Here is an 18,455-nt window from a genome sequence, read left to right as displayed (position 1 = left end):
CAAATTTCTTTTAAGAGATCAAATTGATTGTTTCTAATCCTTTATATGTAAAAAAATGTTCATTGCAGATTGCATTCTAGGAGCAGTAGAAAAATATCCCACAGTTATTTCCTTAATTAATGACTCAAATGTAATATTCTCAAAGGCAAATGTTTCTAATGCTGGCTGGAAGAAATGATAACACTTGCCTGTAAAAAAGATTCAAGGAAATTAAAAACAAGCAGGCAAGATCTGTGATAGTATTTGTATGACTGCCAAAATCATTTCTAGATATAATTGAACAACAAAAATACTGCAAAAATAATAAATGTTTAGTTACAAGAAACTGAAATACAAGAGACATTTTTAAAAAAATAAAGACTTTTGTTCATGCCACAGAAATAAGCAACAAATATTTAATTGTAAGTTTTCAGTGGGTTTTGATGAAACTGCCAAGGATAAAACTGAAAAGAAGTAATTTAGCTGAAATGTGCACTTTCAACAAAAACTCAGATTTAAAAATAGTCGTATAAGGATGTGTTGTGCATGATTCTATAATAGACAGTCTTAATTTACGGATATTTTCATCCATCTCTATGTATGAAAAACAACTAAGAGCGTCACCAGTACATCATATTTAACATCAATGATATGGTTGTCAGGCGATCTAAATACAGCAACATGTGTCTCCTTTAAGATCAGATATGGCTGAAAGGGCAGCAAGCTCAAATCTAATTTTGTACCCATGTAAAAGATGAGACACTCCACGTGAAAAAGGTCAGACTGTGAGTGAGGAGCAGCGTCTTTCAGAAACCTCAGACACTTTCATTTGCACTTGAAAAGACTCTCACTGTTATGACACATGTTGCCTGAACTGTATTACACAAGGCTCATTAACTTTTCTGATTTTATTAGGAAATTTGATTTTCTCAGCTGCCTTTCTCTGTTTGCTTTGCATCTAATGTGAGACGAGGGCCTGGATATTATGGAGTGGAAATTATAGAGGTGTGGGAGTAATGCAGGGAAGTCAGGTTTTCCTGGCTAAAGTTACAACATAAGGAAGAATTGCTCGGCTCTTTGATCATAACACGCGGCTGAGAAACGTTCTCATTTACTCTGCCTTGATCAAATCAAGCTCCTTCTTTCTACGGAGTGACCATCTACACCATCTGTGGTGCCAGGACAGTTACAGGCATCTAATCCCTGTATGTTTGAGACGCTGAAGATTGATAAATACTGAATCTGTGAATGCAGGAGTGTTTCTGAGTGAAAGACAAAGGGGGATCATCTTACCACAATCCTTCACGGGTTCATCAGACCAGTCCTTGCAGTCCTTGACGTTGTCACACACCTTGCTGCTGTCAATACACTCCCCGTTCTTACAGCGAAACTTTTTTGGTCCATCACATTTTGTAACTGTGTTCAAGATGAAAAATAAAGCCATAATAAAATTAATAAATAAATAAAACAAGAGATTTTCACTTGCTGAACTATTTCACCATTAGGACAAAAACAACCAATATGCAGATCACCAATATATCATTTGTAGAGCATTTGTTACTCATAAAAACAAAGGTTAAAAGGAGATTTTAGTATTAACACATATATACATCTCTTTTATGGAAAACATTTTTTTTCTTCGAATATTTGTTTCATAATGTCACTTCTTCAACTAACATTTTGTTTTCTTCTGAACTACTTTACTTTTTTTCTTTAAGATTATTAAAGATCAGAGTCAACACGCAGAGCTATCTGTGACGTTTATACTGTTTATTCCCTGTGGAGCTCATTAAAATGATAAAAAACAGTAAGTGAACAAATATTTAACAATAATCAAATCAATATTTACATCATAAAGCTCATTATTTATGAAATCATGCCACAGAATTCTTATAAAAATCAACTGTTTTATTACAATTACTGCCTCACTGAAAAGACTGGGTGTGTTATGTTTACCGTTGACACAGCCAGCCTCATCGCTGTAGTCGGGGCAGTCGTGAACTTTATTGCACTGTTTGGTGCCGTGAATACAGGAACCGTCGCCACACTGGAACTCATCGGGTCGACACGTGAGCAGGGCTGCACAGCGTACACAACACAGACACATGCACAGGATTTAGCTGAGATGGAACTTTTTTTGTGTGTAAATATTCCATATTCTTATACATTTAAAAGGATGCAAAACCAGAAGTTTGAGAAGAAGCCTGTGGGACACTCAGTCAACCTGTTTTCTTCTTCTTTACTATCTTTATGAAGAAATGCAATTCTGTGTAAGTATATTTTGTTTCTTTCAAAGCTCCACTTACTATGTTTTTCAATCTGAAAGTAATCAATAGCCTCCCAACTCTTACCTGCACACAAAGATCTCACAAAAACAAATGAAAAAAAAGGCAGTTATTTATGCCGTATATAAGAAAAACTCCTATCCAGTGATCTGCTGAGAATGTGTGCATGTGTGCATATAGACATTTGTTTGTACTCTAACAGTGCGGGGTGGGTTTATTTCTCTCATTCGTCTTTCTAACTGGCTATTTAATTATTCATGTATTGTGTTTTGGACTGGCTCTGCTGAAGCACAAAGACAGACATGATCAATAACTGTAGGGTCTGTAGAAATCAGTGGTAGACAATAATTTCATCTGGAAATATGGCAAAAAACCCAGCCACACATTAAGAGGGCAAATGTGTAGGTGAGTGTACATACATGAATCATCAGATGAAAAAAAAAAAAAAAAAAAAAGATGTGTTTGCACAATTATGTGAATAGAAAGATAACGCTGACTCAAACTGCTCGAACAAAAACAAAAAGGCAAACAGTGCAAGAACTACTCCTGTTCCAAAACGTGCAAATTATCCCAACCAAATCATTAGAATCTGAGCTCAGCTAATTATGATAATCCCTGAAGGTGAATACTAATGATAACAGAGTGCCATCTGTATAAGTGTTGGCAGGAGAGAAAACTGACTTGTGACCACTTTTCATTTACATTAACCTCCTGTCACCCTCCTCGCAGTCACTTGTCTCAGGACGTCTGCAAAATCAGAAAGGATTATTGAGACAGATGCTTTAAATAAAAGGGTAGATCCAAACAAGGGGTTGAATCTGTGGGAATGTTGTGAGCCTGACAGGACCGAGGAGGAGTAGGCGGAGAGAACAAACTGGATGACTAACATCTCACGTCTCCGATTTACATTGAAATGCTGCACCTCCCTAAGCTGCGCTCACTAGTCTCATTTGCATTACACAGACAACTAAAACTATTACATCTTGTTTCATAAAGACCTCCAACCAGACACTTTTATTCTCAACGCAACCAGCATCCACACAGACACAAATACATATAACACATCATGCCTCATCAGAGCTGAGAAACAGTGTAACAGGTTATACAAACCATTTTAACTAAAATTAGTCAATTATGTGACCGACATCGTTTTGTATATTTAGACTTTTTAATGCTTCTTAAATGCTTTCCTGCAAATATTGCATTTTACTTATGTAATCCAATATTTAATACATTTCTTATGAGATATTAACTTATACTTTGAGATTCATCTGAAAGATTTAAATAGATATTAAAGCTAAAAAGCAAGAAAACCGACTTGTTGCCACGTTTTCTTTACATTTTACATAACAAACAGTAATCAGATGATGAGAGATACTGACTCATTTAGGAAAAGTAGACTAATATCTTAGTTTATTTTCAATCCAAATTAAGTATGAAAAAAATGGATGAATTCTGACGAGTTATAGTTAAAAAAATGTTATAATTATGAATCTTATTATCGCCTGATGACGAAACAAAGGTGGCGTTATATTTATTTTGCCTGTATCTTTGTGTGGGAGTATGCATGTTCATTTGTCTATAGTGTTAACAAAATATCTCATAAACCACTGAACAGATTTAAGAAAACTTTCTGAAAATAATCATCAGATGTGTATCTACAACTGAGCAAATGGACCATAGCCTTCTCAGAAAGGCCTATATGTCACTGAATTTTACAGATGTGATAGCAGCTGAGAGCCATTTAAGACATATTCCAGCCACTGACAGATAATGCAACATCACATGAGAAATCACAATATGGCATGAGATTGTGTATAATGTTATTTTTAATGCTGGACCAAAGTAACTATAACTCCATTTAGAGCCTAAAGGCAGTCTGGATACAGATACCACTGATGTCACCTGAAGGCCCAAAGCACAGGCAGTTTCTAATAAAATGATTAGACGGTGAAAGATAAATGCTTTTAAATCCAGTTTTAATGTGGGTTTTTGTAGCTTCAGCATTTGAAAGTGCAGGAGACTGTGCAGATGTGTGAGTGTAACGGCAGATATTTTCTTCTTGTGCTCCTGCATCTGGCTGAGTTTTGCAGATGCATTCATCACTGTGTAGTTGTGCTTGTATCATGTCTTACATGCAAACCTGCTGTGATCTCACTGAGTGGTGTGTGGGAGTGTGAAGAGAGGACCAGATGGGGGTCTCGCTTGATGAAGGACCCTCATCTCCCACTCGTGCACACACACACACACACACTCATAAAACACACACGGTCAAACATGCACTCAGAGATTCTCCCTCTGCTTGTGCAGATCACATGGTTGCATAGCAACACGCTTATGGATCATCATGATACGGTTAGCACTGATCTTCCTTCAGTCATTTGGTGGCACATTTGTCACATATTCTTTGTTCACAATAAAGAGTAGGAGAGCCTTTCATGTGTTTCCAGCCAGCAGAGGAAATCCACATGCAAACCTAATATTCCACAACTCATAATGTATTATTGTTTGGAGCTAATAATCACATTTACTTGAAGCTACATGCTAAAATTAACATAATAAATCAAAACTACAAAGCTATGAACACTTCAAACAGAGACAGTCCACAGAGAAAATATGAAATAATGAAATGCAGAGCATTCCATGAAGAAATGCTTATCACCCGCTGCCTTTCATGCCTGAGATTGAAACAAAGACCTAAGAAAGAGCCTTTTTGGTCAAACCTTGGAAATAGCATTATGTACAATCTCATGTGATATCTCATCTCATCTGTGTGTGCATGAAGAATATGCTGTGAATGACTCTCAGCTACTACCACACTAAATATTAGCTCAGTACCTGTACAACTGCCTGAGTTATAGCCTGTTTGTTAAAGTTTCTTAGCTGTGGTGATCTTGAATCAAGTTGGCTACAAAAGTTAGTCAGATGTAGATGTCATCTTAATGATACTTTAACACTTTCTGAAAGCTTCATTAAAATCTGCCCAGTAGTTCATGAGATATTTTGCAACTGGCACATACAAACACACACATACACACACACTCACACACACACGGACACAGGCAAAAACATCATCACTTTGGCTTTGCCTGCAGGCGATAAATATGACATCCCAGTATTCATCATATCATGAATACATAAGCAATTATTATATTATGAAACTATGAAATATGCAGTGACACTAAAGCTACTTTCCTGAAAATACAGTCATTTTAAGTACACTTCATAATCTGTTTTCATACAGAACAAATTTAATGGTCTGAGGTATTTTTTTATTTTTCTAATCACATTTGCTGTCCATGGGACTGTGGGAATGCTACATCATCCTGTGACAGCACAGACAATTGTTGTTAGCGGAATATATTTAGTCTCTGAGAGATTTGTTTGATAGTAATTATAGCGACAGCATCAGAATCCTTTTATCATTCCACTGAGTTCCACACTCATTACACTCACTTATTTATCAGCCCACTCATCAGTCCAGCAGCAGAAACACAATATATTCACAGATGACTTACGACAGTTCGCTTCGTCTGATTTATCTTTGCAGTCTGCGTCGCCGTCACACTTCCAGTTCATGTGCACGCACTCCCCGCTCCCACACTGGAACTCGCCGACTGGGCAGCGGGGTTTCTGTGGCTCCGTCCTGCGACTGCAGCGCTCCATGGACTCGTCTGACTTGTCCTTACAGTCTGGGTCCCCGTCACAGCTCCACAGGGCAGGGATGCACTCAGAGTCGTTGCAGCGGAACTCGTGCTGGCCACAGGTGGGAGCGGAGCATTTTTCTTCATCGCTGGAGTCTCCACAGTCATTATCCCCGTCACAGACGAAGATAGGTGCCACACACTTTCCATTACGGCACTGAAAGTCTTTGGAAGGGCAGGCCTTGGCATCTGCAGAAAGGATGGTTGATAAAAAAGTTGGAAATGTTTTATGTGATGCATTATTGTGTAATAGTCTTATATGGTGCATATACATTCATTAGCCACAATGTTACAGCCACTGACAAGGGAAAGAGATACCACTAAATTAGGGGTTGGGGATTATATTCTGAATCAATTAAAAAAGAAATCCTACAGTTTAATAATGTTATGTTGAAGAACACAAACATAACTTCTGCATTAAAAACTTGTGTTTGGAAATATCTGCACTTCTGTGAAGTTAAAGAGAAAAATGAGGTTGATAAGAGCCGTGCTATATGCAAGTTATGTACATGTTTCAACTCGAAAGAGGAAAAGATGATCGAGCATTGAGATCACAGGTGGAGTATCGAGGAAGTGACATCAAAGGTTTAGTTTAACAGGGAAAAGGCAAAGAAAATTACAAAACGTTTATTGTGAAGGATTTGTATCTACATTTACAGTAACACAGATATTCCTACTCTCTACAACAAAACCAAAAACAAAGTGATGGAAACAGTGGGTAATCCATCCATCTCATTCCACAATATGCAGCATTTTGACTTCTTTTTTGTTTCCAAAATATTGTTTGAATGAAAATTATTTAACACTGCAGTGTAGAGCAAAACATTTTTTAATCTTTTAGATCTGAGAGATTCTGTGCACAGAATTGTGTTTGAAGTGAAATAATGGCTGCATCAAGATGCATTGATTATTTTTGTAGAATTACTTCACAGCCCTTTGAATTGTAATCAAACAGAATTGAGAAGTGCCTAAAGGTTCCCAATTCTACACTGAATATCTAAATTTATTGGATATTTCAGCAAGTAAATTTAACATTGTTGCAACTCAAGCTTATTTTCTGAAATCCCCAAAAAGTACTAAACACAGATTTCAGTTTGCTTCAAATATATGTGCAATACAATTTAGAAGTTGGATTACAAACAACATTATTATTGTTGAATATATTTCAAGCTTGCTTTAAGAAAAACACTTTATGAAACTATTAATGGAATGCATTAATAGGCATATCTGAGAAAATATGAGTTAAAGGGCAGCTGTTGTTAAGTTAGTCCTTTTTTAATTCAGATTCTAACACATGATGCATGTTTTTCAGTGTTTTCCCCCTGAATTAGCATGAAAAAGAGAACTATTTAAATTTAAAACCAGTGCTCATTTGCATTATTTTGTCTTCATAAGCATTTTGGTTTGGTAAAAAAAAAAAAAAAGTTTGGTAGAAATTCACATTGCAATAAACTCCATGCATAAAAACAACATTAAATGTATTTGGCACAAAGCTGAGAACATATGTGCAGCGGAAATGTTGCATTTGTAAATGAGAACATAATGAGCATGAGTTAGGAGGCAGCAGCAGGTGCCCGCCACGGGGCAGAACCCCTTCTAGGATTCATTGTGCATATTTGTATAGAAAAATTAGTGGAGAATTTATATTCATTGAGGTCTAATAATATCTCACCTTTCTAAGCTCTTTAGCTGTTCTGATTCAGGGTTTATGTGATGTTGTGTTTGTCTTTGGCTGGAAAACTTCGTTTCCAATTTCCAACATGAAAGCAGTGACGTTTTAAAAGTCCAACTAGCTCTTAAAAAAGAAATAAAAAAAACCTAAACCATCAGATACAACTACTTGATAGTGTTCCCCTCGTCTACCTGGCTGCACAGAGCGCCAAAGGGACTCATTATGATAATAGACTATTGGATTCCCTGTTAGCTATTAGTGCTAGCATGCTAATCATCCCCACTCACATCTAAGTAATTCAATTATAATTTAATTCAGATGAGCACATAAACAACATCAGCATTAACAGTATTCTGGTGGAGCCTAAAGTAGTTAGAGGCTCACTTAAAGTGTTTGAGCAAACAAACACTTAGGAAACTGATTATTTTCAAGTTTTCTGCACAAACATCAAAAGATATTTAAACACATTTTAATTTCTCCCAATGGGTGATATTATATCATAAATCAGACAAAATCCTTTGTTTTATACTTAAAAGAGTTTTTTTTAATAGAAGACTGCTTGGTTAATCATGTGTTGGTTATAAACAGCAAGCTGTGAACAAAAAGCTCGACAGTGTGGTTCCCACTGGGATACTGAACAACAAGAGACAACAATCTGTCCTGAAAAGCTTTCTGCTCATTGCAGAAACAGGCAGGCAGCTCAGCTTGCAACTCATTCAATTGTGTGTTTGATATGAATAAGCTTGAAATTTACAGCTACAATTGTACCATCCTTCATATCCGAGGGAAAAAAAAGGAAAAATCATGGTAAAAATGTCAGTACATGCTTTTTCAGTTCTTTTACCTGTTAGGAGGCAATAAAGAATAATCTGTTCTTTAGCATGTCTTCAAATGAGGCGATTAGAAGGCAGCAATGTGGCAGTGTAGAATTTCTGCACAATACTTTAAACATGCAATTATTTGGAATCACTTTCAGTGAAAGACGTGGGAGAAGAAATATCAAGAGAAACTTCTTAGATCAGCATGAGAGCTCGGTTTCATAACAGATAAAGACAGCAAACTATGAAAAATGATACATAATTCATATTTGGTGAAATTACAGCAAACACTAAAACTAACTCTTTGCGACTGCATAGTCATGTTCAAGGTGAGATTACACTCGTGTGTGACTCATGGCTCGTGGGAATTGTGACGTCAAGCGAGCAGAGTTTATACCTGTGCTTCTGACATGTGACACTCACTGCTGAGCTCTTCTTATAATAGGTGTCAGGACTGAAAAACACCAACCATAGACGTGTATTATAATACAAAACCAAATGTCCCCACCTTCTGTCATTGCTGAGAAGTGAAACCAGCAAGAACCAGGTGTCAGAATGGCAGTGGTGAGGGTGGTGGAGTGTGTTGGGACACGGTCTAAGGGTTTGAGGAGGACATGGAAACGCAACACAAAAAGGCTTGAGTGAAATGGAAACCTGGCGGTGACAGTGCTATCCACTACATTACCTGGCAACCCCACTAAAATTCAAAATAAATTATTAACTGTTTAAAAAGTTATAGATTATTTCCTATTGTTTAAAAAAACACATTACAACAAGTCTGACTTTGTGTAGAAACTTGCTGAAGGAGAATTAAACTTGACTCTCACTTTAAAACATCCATCCAATGGATTATTCTAGCGATTTTAATTTTAAATGGGTAGCCAGTAATCTGTATCTGATTACATTGTGTCTTGAACCTTCTCCCGTAGGTGATTGTATTTAACTCGAGGTCAAAGACTTCTATCCATCCATGCCCAGACAAACCACTGGACAGCTATTAGATAGAGCAGTGAGAAGGAGCACAGCTTTCATCTTCTGAAGGACAAGAATTGAACTTTCTTTAAGTGTAGAATATAGCTCAGAGCAAAGAGTCATGCATACACAGAGTCAGCGGAAAATAAGTCTCTACGGAAACACACTTAACCATAGACAAACACTCAGATGGGTACAATACGATCTAAACTTGTGTAATGCACAGACACTGAATACACACAAAATGCACACTCGCCCTCACAGCTTTTCTCTACGAGTCAGTGACTTTAATGTTTCTGGAGCAAGGAATCCAATCAGACTCCGGTCTAACATGTCAGGCACTGAGCTGTGATGACCACGCGTGTGCACACAACCTCGCCCACATACACAATCTTGTCCACAAATCTCAGTTCACCAGGTGTGCTGGCAGGAATACAAGCTCAAGATCACAGGTATGCTCTTAAAAAACAGACGCTGAAATAAATCGAGCACGGTGTAAAATGCTGTATTTACTGTAACCCAGCAAAAGTGCAGTACCACTATTATCTGGTCACAAATACTCAGAATTCATCAAGACTGTAGCTGGAAATGTGTGTGCTTTCTTGCAATACGGAGTTAAATGAGAGTCACCAGCTAGTCTCCAACAGTCTCAGCCAAATGAGATACAACCTTTAGGTACTTAAAAATATATAAAAGCAGGCACAGGAAATGGTTTACTCCACTATCAGTTTTGTGTACTTCACAACCTAACAGCTTTTAAGATTTTCATATACCCAAATCAGTATTTCCAGGACAGGTATGTGATTTAGCTCTTGCTATGTATCAGGCACCATTACTCAGTACCCATGAAATCATTAAAACAGTAAATCGCCAGAGGATGAACAGTGTCAGAGGCGTTTGCTTTCGTGTATCATGAGGAACTAGACAGCTGTGTGTTGCTCAAGTTTAGAGATGTTAACTTACCAATTACCTTGGGTCAAAACACTGAGGAGTTGAGATGAAATGGAAGGAGGACGAGAGGGGAAGAGAGGCACTTTCTGATTTTACCTCTGATGCAACAAAGCCAACCAGCGCGTGTGTTTGTGTAAAAACAGATGTAGTCCAACTGACATACCGTCGCTCTCCAGAGTTCTCCTAAAGTGTTTATCTATGTTTTAGCAGCATTAGATCTTCGAAACATCCGCACTGAGGGAGAGCAGAAACAAACACACACATAAACACCGAACACAGAGGCTCCACGTCGGCAGCTTTTCAGTTTACTGTAACATAAACATCTTCCTCTTTTCCTAATGGAATATACAATGGGAAGAGTTGACATTTCAAACAGATTTATCACTGAATGACAAACAGGATGGAGAGTTGTCAGAAATTCACTTTCCACCAGCCTGGCCAAATGGGTTTTAACAGACGGGAAGCTGACACAACACATTTAGACTGTTGACGGGGAAATACATACCAGGAATATGCTTTGGGTGGAAGATGTAATAAAGTAATAAAAGTTGATAGAAGTGACTGCTGGTGATCTGGGTTTGGTTTTGAAAACTGATCAAAGTTCAGCCGTATTTCATCAAGCACAGAATGGTCTTATAGCTGACGATACTAACAGCACACATCATTGCTGAAACTATTTTTTGTTTTAAAAAAATCAAACAGTAGTTAACTAACCACATTTTTTTTTTGTTTTTTAACTTTCCACAATCCAATAGTTTGGGTTGAGACAAAGCACTTATAAAACATCTATTCAATTGTGAGAGAGGTCCAGATTCTGCTTTAGTTTAGCTATAAAATCTTCTCCCCCAGTTTCCTCCATTTCTGCCCTGATATTCACAAAGCAAGTAGCTCAAGTTCAGCATTTGTGTGCAATTTGCACCCATTTTGTGTTGGAAAGGAGCAGAACACAGGTGTCCTCACTGCACAATATGACTGCCTGCCATAAACACATCCGACTCAAATTGACAAAGAAAACAAAATATTTTCTCACTTTGAGCTTCAGCTCCTCCTGTAACCCAAACACATGGAGGGAGGTTGGGGGGGTGGCAGTGGCAGTGGGGTCTGTAATATTTATTCAGTGAAATAATTACTTTCAGTTCTGTTTCCTAATCTTTGGATGATTGTGAATCACTGTCTGCTGAAAGGTTCTACACTATAATCAGAATGTTTGTTTTTGTCTTTTTTTCTTTTATCCTGAACATAAAACAGCTGGATTTTCTGCACTTTATTTATAATTTATTTGTAGACAAAACAGCGTCTGACTCCCATCAGTAGAACAGAGGGCTAATATATATATATATATATATATATATATATATATAAACTTTTTTGACATGCCTGCAGTCTCTTTGAGATGGAAGCAGTGTAGCAGATTGCACTTTTTTTTTCAGAGGCGCAAATAACACCAGCTCTCAGGAGGCAGTAAACATTTGACGCTAAATCCATGTTGCAAACTGCGTGGAGCTTTGAGAATCCGACGCTTTTTACCCTGGCAGCTATTTACATAAATATGGAAGGGTGTTCCTGTAAAACCATGAATAATATCTCATTTAAAACAGGCAAACTGCACCAGCAGAGAGACAGTGTGCCAAAACAGAGATGAAGGTCTCTGTGAATTAAGTGGATGTGCAAAATCCTAGATTATGGCTCAAACGACATGCAAACTGTTAGTAAATCTGGGTCTGTGTGTTAAAAACTAGTTCCTGATTGTATGAGTTAAAATATGCTGAAAGACAAACATAAAAAAACCATGAAAAATGTTCTATAAATCAAACATGTTTTGTCAACTCCAACCAGAGAAGTTTACAGTTTTTACATCATCTTTAGTACTTGAATACTACTGCAGCCACAACTAAAACCAACAAAAAGTAATAAAAAGGCAAGAATTTAATAAAATAAAAGTACCGGTCAATCGTTTCAACATTTCTCCATTATAGAAGTGAAAATAATGCTGGAATGTTTTGCCATCAAGATTCTTTGTTCACCTGTACTGGTTGGACTGTTTTTGCTAAAAACATGTCAAACTGAGCGTAAAAAGCCACTGAAATAAAGCCTTGATGTGGTGTGGAAGCAGAGCCGGGGGAGTCCGAGTGAAATGAAAGCTTAGATGAGGAGATAAATGGAAGCAAATTCACTGTGAGACTGAAACTCTCGATGTTTTGTGATTGATATACACCAGGGAAAGACATTTCTTAACCACCTGCATGATGAGTGTGTACTATGGGGAATGTGCACACACACTGAACACACCAGCACACACATTTCAACAGCTCAATCCCAATGCCATCTGACAGCCGCTTAGAACAGAATATTAAATGCTTTACAAGCGATCGCAGTGCATCGACAGTGTGTGCACAGGCTGTGCGTGATGAATGTCCTTGTAAGTCTCTGTGCAAGTAGGTAGGACATAATGTGCATTGTGGGCACCATTAGTCAATATATTTCATAGTTTATAAGATTTCATCCATTAAATGTAAAATGTGACATAGCCATCACTTCATTCTTTAGGTCTCCTCATCCCCTCCCAAACAGAAACACACACACGTGCCAAGAAGTGCCTGTTCACAAGCTTGGAGGGGGAAAAAATGTCCATTAAGCTGAAAAGTTCTGGAAACATAAATAAAACAGCGTGATTACATATCATTTATCTAAAACAAATATTATAGAAAATCTTAGCAACATAAAGATAAGTTTATGTCACTAAAAAAAAAACTCAAACTTCTTTATTTTTTAAAATAACAAAGTTGAGTGACTCATATTGTGCTTATTTTGTTACAATTTATTAATGTAAAGGTCAGCATGCACACATTACTGCTATAATATCGTTATACTGATTTTACATTTTATAGTCATGAATATAAGCTCACAGTAGTTCCTAATATAATTCTATGATTTTACACATTAAGATATAATACAAATAAAAATGAAGTAAATCACATAAAACCAGGTCTGAAAGTCAGGAGTTTTCTTTTGGTACATGTTCAAAAAATTGTGAAACAATTTTTCTCTCAAAATAAGTGTTATTGAGTTATTGCAAATGTCTTGAATCCACTTGATGGAAATGTCTACGCCTACAAACTACGCAATTATCAATAATTATAACTAGTTCCAATCTGCCTGTCTTAATTTCAAAAGTGTAGTGAAGTACATTAAATTCTAAACCTGAGGCCGGCTGCCAAAGTGTGTACAAGGTGATCCAAGGTGGGAATAATATGGGTGGAGGTGGGCGACAAAATAATGTGCACAGCCAAGAGTGGAGATTTACAAGCTGCTCACATGAAAATAGGCCACGATTTTCCAAATCTGGCCACAAACACAAAATTTAGCCAGACTGAAAAAGAAAATCTGATTACAAGTCTCCAAGTCTCCAACAATCAGTGAGATATTACCTTTACTGATTCCAGATTTACTGGGGGACACATATTTAGTTAACAGAGGCTGCCATTTACCTTTCCTATTAAAAATAGGAAACAATTCTTCCTTCAGAATCTTATGTTGTTACATCTCCATTAAGCAGGAGTTAATTCAGTCAATCCTCATACCTTTAGGCTTTGCTTCCTTTTGTGATACTGAGAGGACAGTAGATTTGTGTACATGGAGATGGATAGCACTGCAGATAGATGAAAAAGTGAATGAAGTTGTTTAAGCATCCTTTGGAGAAACAGTCTGTGTGAATGTGAAGCGTAACCACCTCTGGGTGCCCAGTGAGCCTGTTTGTGTGCTGCTGCTCCATTACTTTCCACCTACGCACACAGTGAGAGCAGTCACCAGATTATAAATAAAGGAGAGTGTAATAAGAGGAAAACTCAGACAACAGGTGAGAATTCAACTTCTATGTAGTTCTATTTTCTCATAAAAAGTGGGTGAAGAAGCACAAACAATGCAAAACTTTTATCTCCTTCTTCCTTCTTTGATCTGTTTTCAAATAACAGAATGAAGTTCAACCATTGTTTAGCACACTTCAAAAGCCTGAATATGTGTGAAAACCCTGCTGGGTTTATTTTTCACTGCATTCAGTTTGCATCTTCATGTTCCTTTAGAACAAAACACATACACAAAGCTCACACATAAAGCAATCCCTTTCTGCCACCCTTTTCTTCCCGGCTATAAAACACCAGCTAACATTTCCCTGGTGGGCATCGATTCAGTAACAGCTTGCCCTAATGTAACCGAGCAGCACAGGCTGATGGAAAAGATCAACAGGTCCCCGGAGTCTGCAGAGGCCACTCTGACTATTCTCTCTGCTTGTCTTCCTCCGTTCTGTCCTAAACAACAGAGTCCATAAAATGTCTCTGGAGAAGGCACTGACACTGTAGAAAAATGAGACACACTATATCCAAGTAAGTAAAGGAAGGACTGAGCGGTGACTTTTAATGGGCGTCTAAAATCAACAGACCAGCACATTCGTAGGTTTCCAGATCAACATTCAAGACGCTGCGCTGCTAATTCCACTGTAGCAGTAACAAACAACAGAAAGCAAGGGAACCTCTGAAGATTTCTTAAGAAATCTGAATTTAAACAAACCCATCCCCCAAAAAACAACAAAATGAATAAATAAGTGTGATTGCTGATTTGAAACAAAACAAACAATAAAGGGAAAAAACCCTGTTCACAAATGATTTCATCTGTGGTTAGACTTGTTTGTGATTTTGACATTAATCAGCGCACAAATCAAACTGTTTCCTTGAGCATTAATCAGGTATAAATTTTTTTTAAAGTATTTTAATAGTATTTTAACATAAAAGTGAAAAGACCTACCAAAGGCATCTTATACAATAAACTGCAAAGGTTTTATTTTTCTCGCTCTGGAAGTCAGAAATGACTTATTTTATAGTCAGACATCTTGCATCAAGGTAAACTGGATGAATTATTGCTCTGCAGTGAAATGGAAAAAGGCCAATGTAATGACAGACAGTTATGGCTAATATTGTAAAGTGCCGTTTTAGTGTTAGCTCACAGTTAATCTGTAAGGACAAGTTTATCAGAAATTCTGATTAAACTTACTGCAGATTTTTAAGCCATGAACCCCTCTGACTGTACAGCATGCTGTTCCCACACTACCAACACACACAGATGTGGACAGGTGCTTATAATGTGACTGCAAGGTAAAAAAGCCAGATAGAAATTAGATAGTTTGGTAAAAATGTTCAACATTTGTTGTTGAATGATGTAAAAATAAACTGAACTGAATTATTAAAATAGATGTTATCACTTCTCATCTTTCTACTGCTCACTGCTGGATGTTAGGAATTGATTAGTGAGAAAGTAAAATATGTTTTATAAAATACACAATGATATGCTATAATTGTATTTATTTTAAAAAGAGGCCATTCTTTTTAAAAAAAACAAACTCTCTACACAAACATAAAAATATGTTTTTTGCACACACACCCTGGAGGATATAAACACACATCTATTAGCGGCCGCGTCTCTAAACGAAAGCAATTTCACATTAACATAAATTAAAGGCACATAAACTTTCTTAAGAGACCTCCTTTAACTAAATGTAATAAAGAACCCCTCTTCCTGGATTCATGTATTATTCAACATTTGGACATGCTCAATTAGAAGCCCTAATTAACATTAGCTGTCCTCCAACTATAGCTGCTGGAGGAGGAAGGGAAGGAGCGGGGAGGAGATCAGAGGTGGAGGGGGGGTCATGGGGATTAGAGGCTGGATGAAAGCATCGGATTTCCAAACCAGAAGTATCTTTCATAAACACAAAATCCTGTTAAGATGAAATGAATGCATGTTTCTGGGTGGTTGAGCACTTCATTTCTTGACTTGACATAAAGTAAAGTTTCTCTGGTCTTTCGCTAATGATTAGGAATGAAAATGCTGGTTAGTAGATTTTCTGTAACTAAACACAGTGAAGCGTTTTTGCACATTGTCGCAAGATTTTCTGTGAACCACGAGAAAAACTAAATAGCTGTTCTGGTTCTATACCTAACAGGAAAACAAATAAATTTATCAACACAAAGAGATTATACATTAATTAAACAAATATCACTGACAGACTAATGGTATCATATTTATCATTATCTCTCATTATCTCTGTATCTGTGTCATTAAGTACACATGTTTCCGGTGTTACAGAGTGGATGAAGACATTTCTTGGAATGGTCCGATATTTGGATGGATGGATGGAAGATTTTAGGACATTTTTAGGATAATTTTAAAACAGTGCCAAAACACTGACCCTTGTGGTACTTAACTTGACTCTTTGGGTCATTTTGTGGTACAAATTTATTATTAATATTGATTTATTTGGACAGGTATCACATAGACAGATAGTTTTATGTCAAATCACAAGTACCATACACACACATTAAAATCTATGTAACCAAGAACATATAATATTTAAAAAAAATAAAAAAATAATCTTCTAAATAAATAAAATCTGTTAGATGTCAAATGTAAATGAACATCAAATTACTACTTAATTATTACTTGCTTACTTTGTAATTTACTTGCTTACTGATTAACTTAGTTTATTACATATTACTGTTGTGCATATTTCTTCTATTTAGTTGCATGCGTACTGTTTAATCAGTACCTTTGCAAATGTTTCAGTGTTTTTAATTTAGGTTTCGATAACTAATGAGTTGTTTTTGTTCAAAAACACATGAAAAAACCTTTGGTAATTATTGTAAATGTTTGATACACGTATAGTACGTCTAAGCATTGCTCAGGTTCCACAAAGCACTTTACTATGAGATTCTCATTCAGCTATGCAAACACAGATAAGCAGATCCTGGGAATTCTCTTTAACAGGAAGAGAAGCTTGGGATGTTTCCTCTAAACCTTCAGCAGAAGGACAACCAGTCAACCTGCTGATCCACTGCTGCCCCGTGCTGGTTTTGTGAAGCCAACTTTTATGTGTGAACTCAGATAACACAGATCTTTCTCCACACGTCAGATTAACTCCTTAATATTCATCACTACATCTCTAAATGATAGATCAAAAGATGATGTCTGCAGGTTATTATAACAGCAGGACTACTATAACGCCTCATACTCAGTCGAACCACATGAGGCAGAAAATCAATTATCATCAGGAATCCGATGAAATTTTTAACAGCTTTCTTAACCACCCCACAATAATGGACAGAAGCTAACACAGGTCGGACAGATGAAAGGCATTGGAAAGGATATATGATCTCTGTTTGCCCTCCATGTCAAATTAAAAGAGAATAAAGCGTGGTGCTAAGAGTGTATGGAGAGCTCTTCTTTTTGGATAGTTTCAACTACTCATGAGAGAGACATTAAAAGTATGTGAACCAAGCAGTGGCAGCTTGGGTTACATGTCTGTATCAATAGCAGCTGTTGTTTTCATTAGATTGCGGCCACCAAGTCCCTAATGTGATCTCTCTTTGTACCAGCACTCTGCAACTCATACGTAGAATGGAGATAAATGAATCGATGCAAAGACAGTCAGCAGCAGAGGGAGTGAAGGGAATATGCAGAATGTAAAGATATGCTTCAACCAAAGTAAAAAATGTTAGCACAACACCTGGAACTGTGAATAATAGCTTTTATGTTTTTGTCTGTTTGGCTGGCAAATCCTACACATAAGGTTTCTAATAACGAGAATGGTAAGAATAAGAAAATAAATAAGAAAACTAGAATTTTCTGTATAAATGTAGCAGAATTTGTACAGGTACAGTTTGTGCACGTGCAGCTGTGTTTACCCAATTTTTATATTAAGGCCAGTCCTAAATTTATGTTATTAACGATATTATATTAATTATATTATATTATTATTATATTATTTATTATATTAACGATAAACAGAAATGTGTTTGTGAAAGTACATTAAATTAAAAAAATCAAAAAAACACTTATAATTGCTCTGATACTCTCCAGAGAAGGTGTGACATAATGATCACAATTTTCTCTCTTTTTACTTTAAAGCAGAAAACAAAAATAACTAGAGAAGTTGCATTTCCTGCGAAAATGCAGTGTGAATGCTTTTTTTGCTGAATTATTTTGCTGAAAGCGGCTGAAGATATGCTGAACAGCTGAAGTTTAATGA

The 18,455-nt window shown here is 36.8% G+C and overlaps 1 protein-coding gene across 4 annotated transcripts in view; it reads right to left on the bottom strand.

Annotated features, from left to right (window-relative positions):
- The window catches only part of lrp8 (low density lipoprotein receptor-related protein 8, apolipoprotein e receptor), a 140,857-nt gene that overhangs the window by 33,683 nt on the left and 88,719 nt on the right, over positions 1-18,455 (bottom strand). For all 4 annotated transcript variants that reach the window (XM_017420474.3, XM_017420476.3, XM_017420473.3 and 1 more), the window contains exons 5-7: positions 5,783-6,157; positions 1,936-2,058; positions 1,273-1,395 (exon numbers count right to left, since the gene is read on the bottom strand). In XM_017420474.3, coding sequence (XP_017275963.1) covers positions 1,273-1,395; positions 1,936-2,058; positions 5,783-6,157 — 621 coding nt within the window. The remainder of the gene's footprint in view (positions 1-1,272; positions 1,396-1,935; positions 2,059-5,782; positions 6,158-18,455) is intronic.

Source organism: Kryptolebias marmoratus, linkage group LG24 (assembly GCF_001649575.2).
Source record: "Kryptolebias marmoratus isolate JLee-2015 linkage group LG24, ASM164957v2, whole genome shotgun sequence".
NCBI lineage: Eukaryota > Metazoa > Chordata > Actinopteri > Cyprinodontiformes > Rivulidae > Kryptolebias > Kryptolebias marmoratus.
Note: the sequence above shows the minus strand (reverse complement) of the source record. Positions and strands in the feature narration are given on the sequence as shown.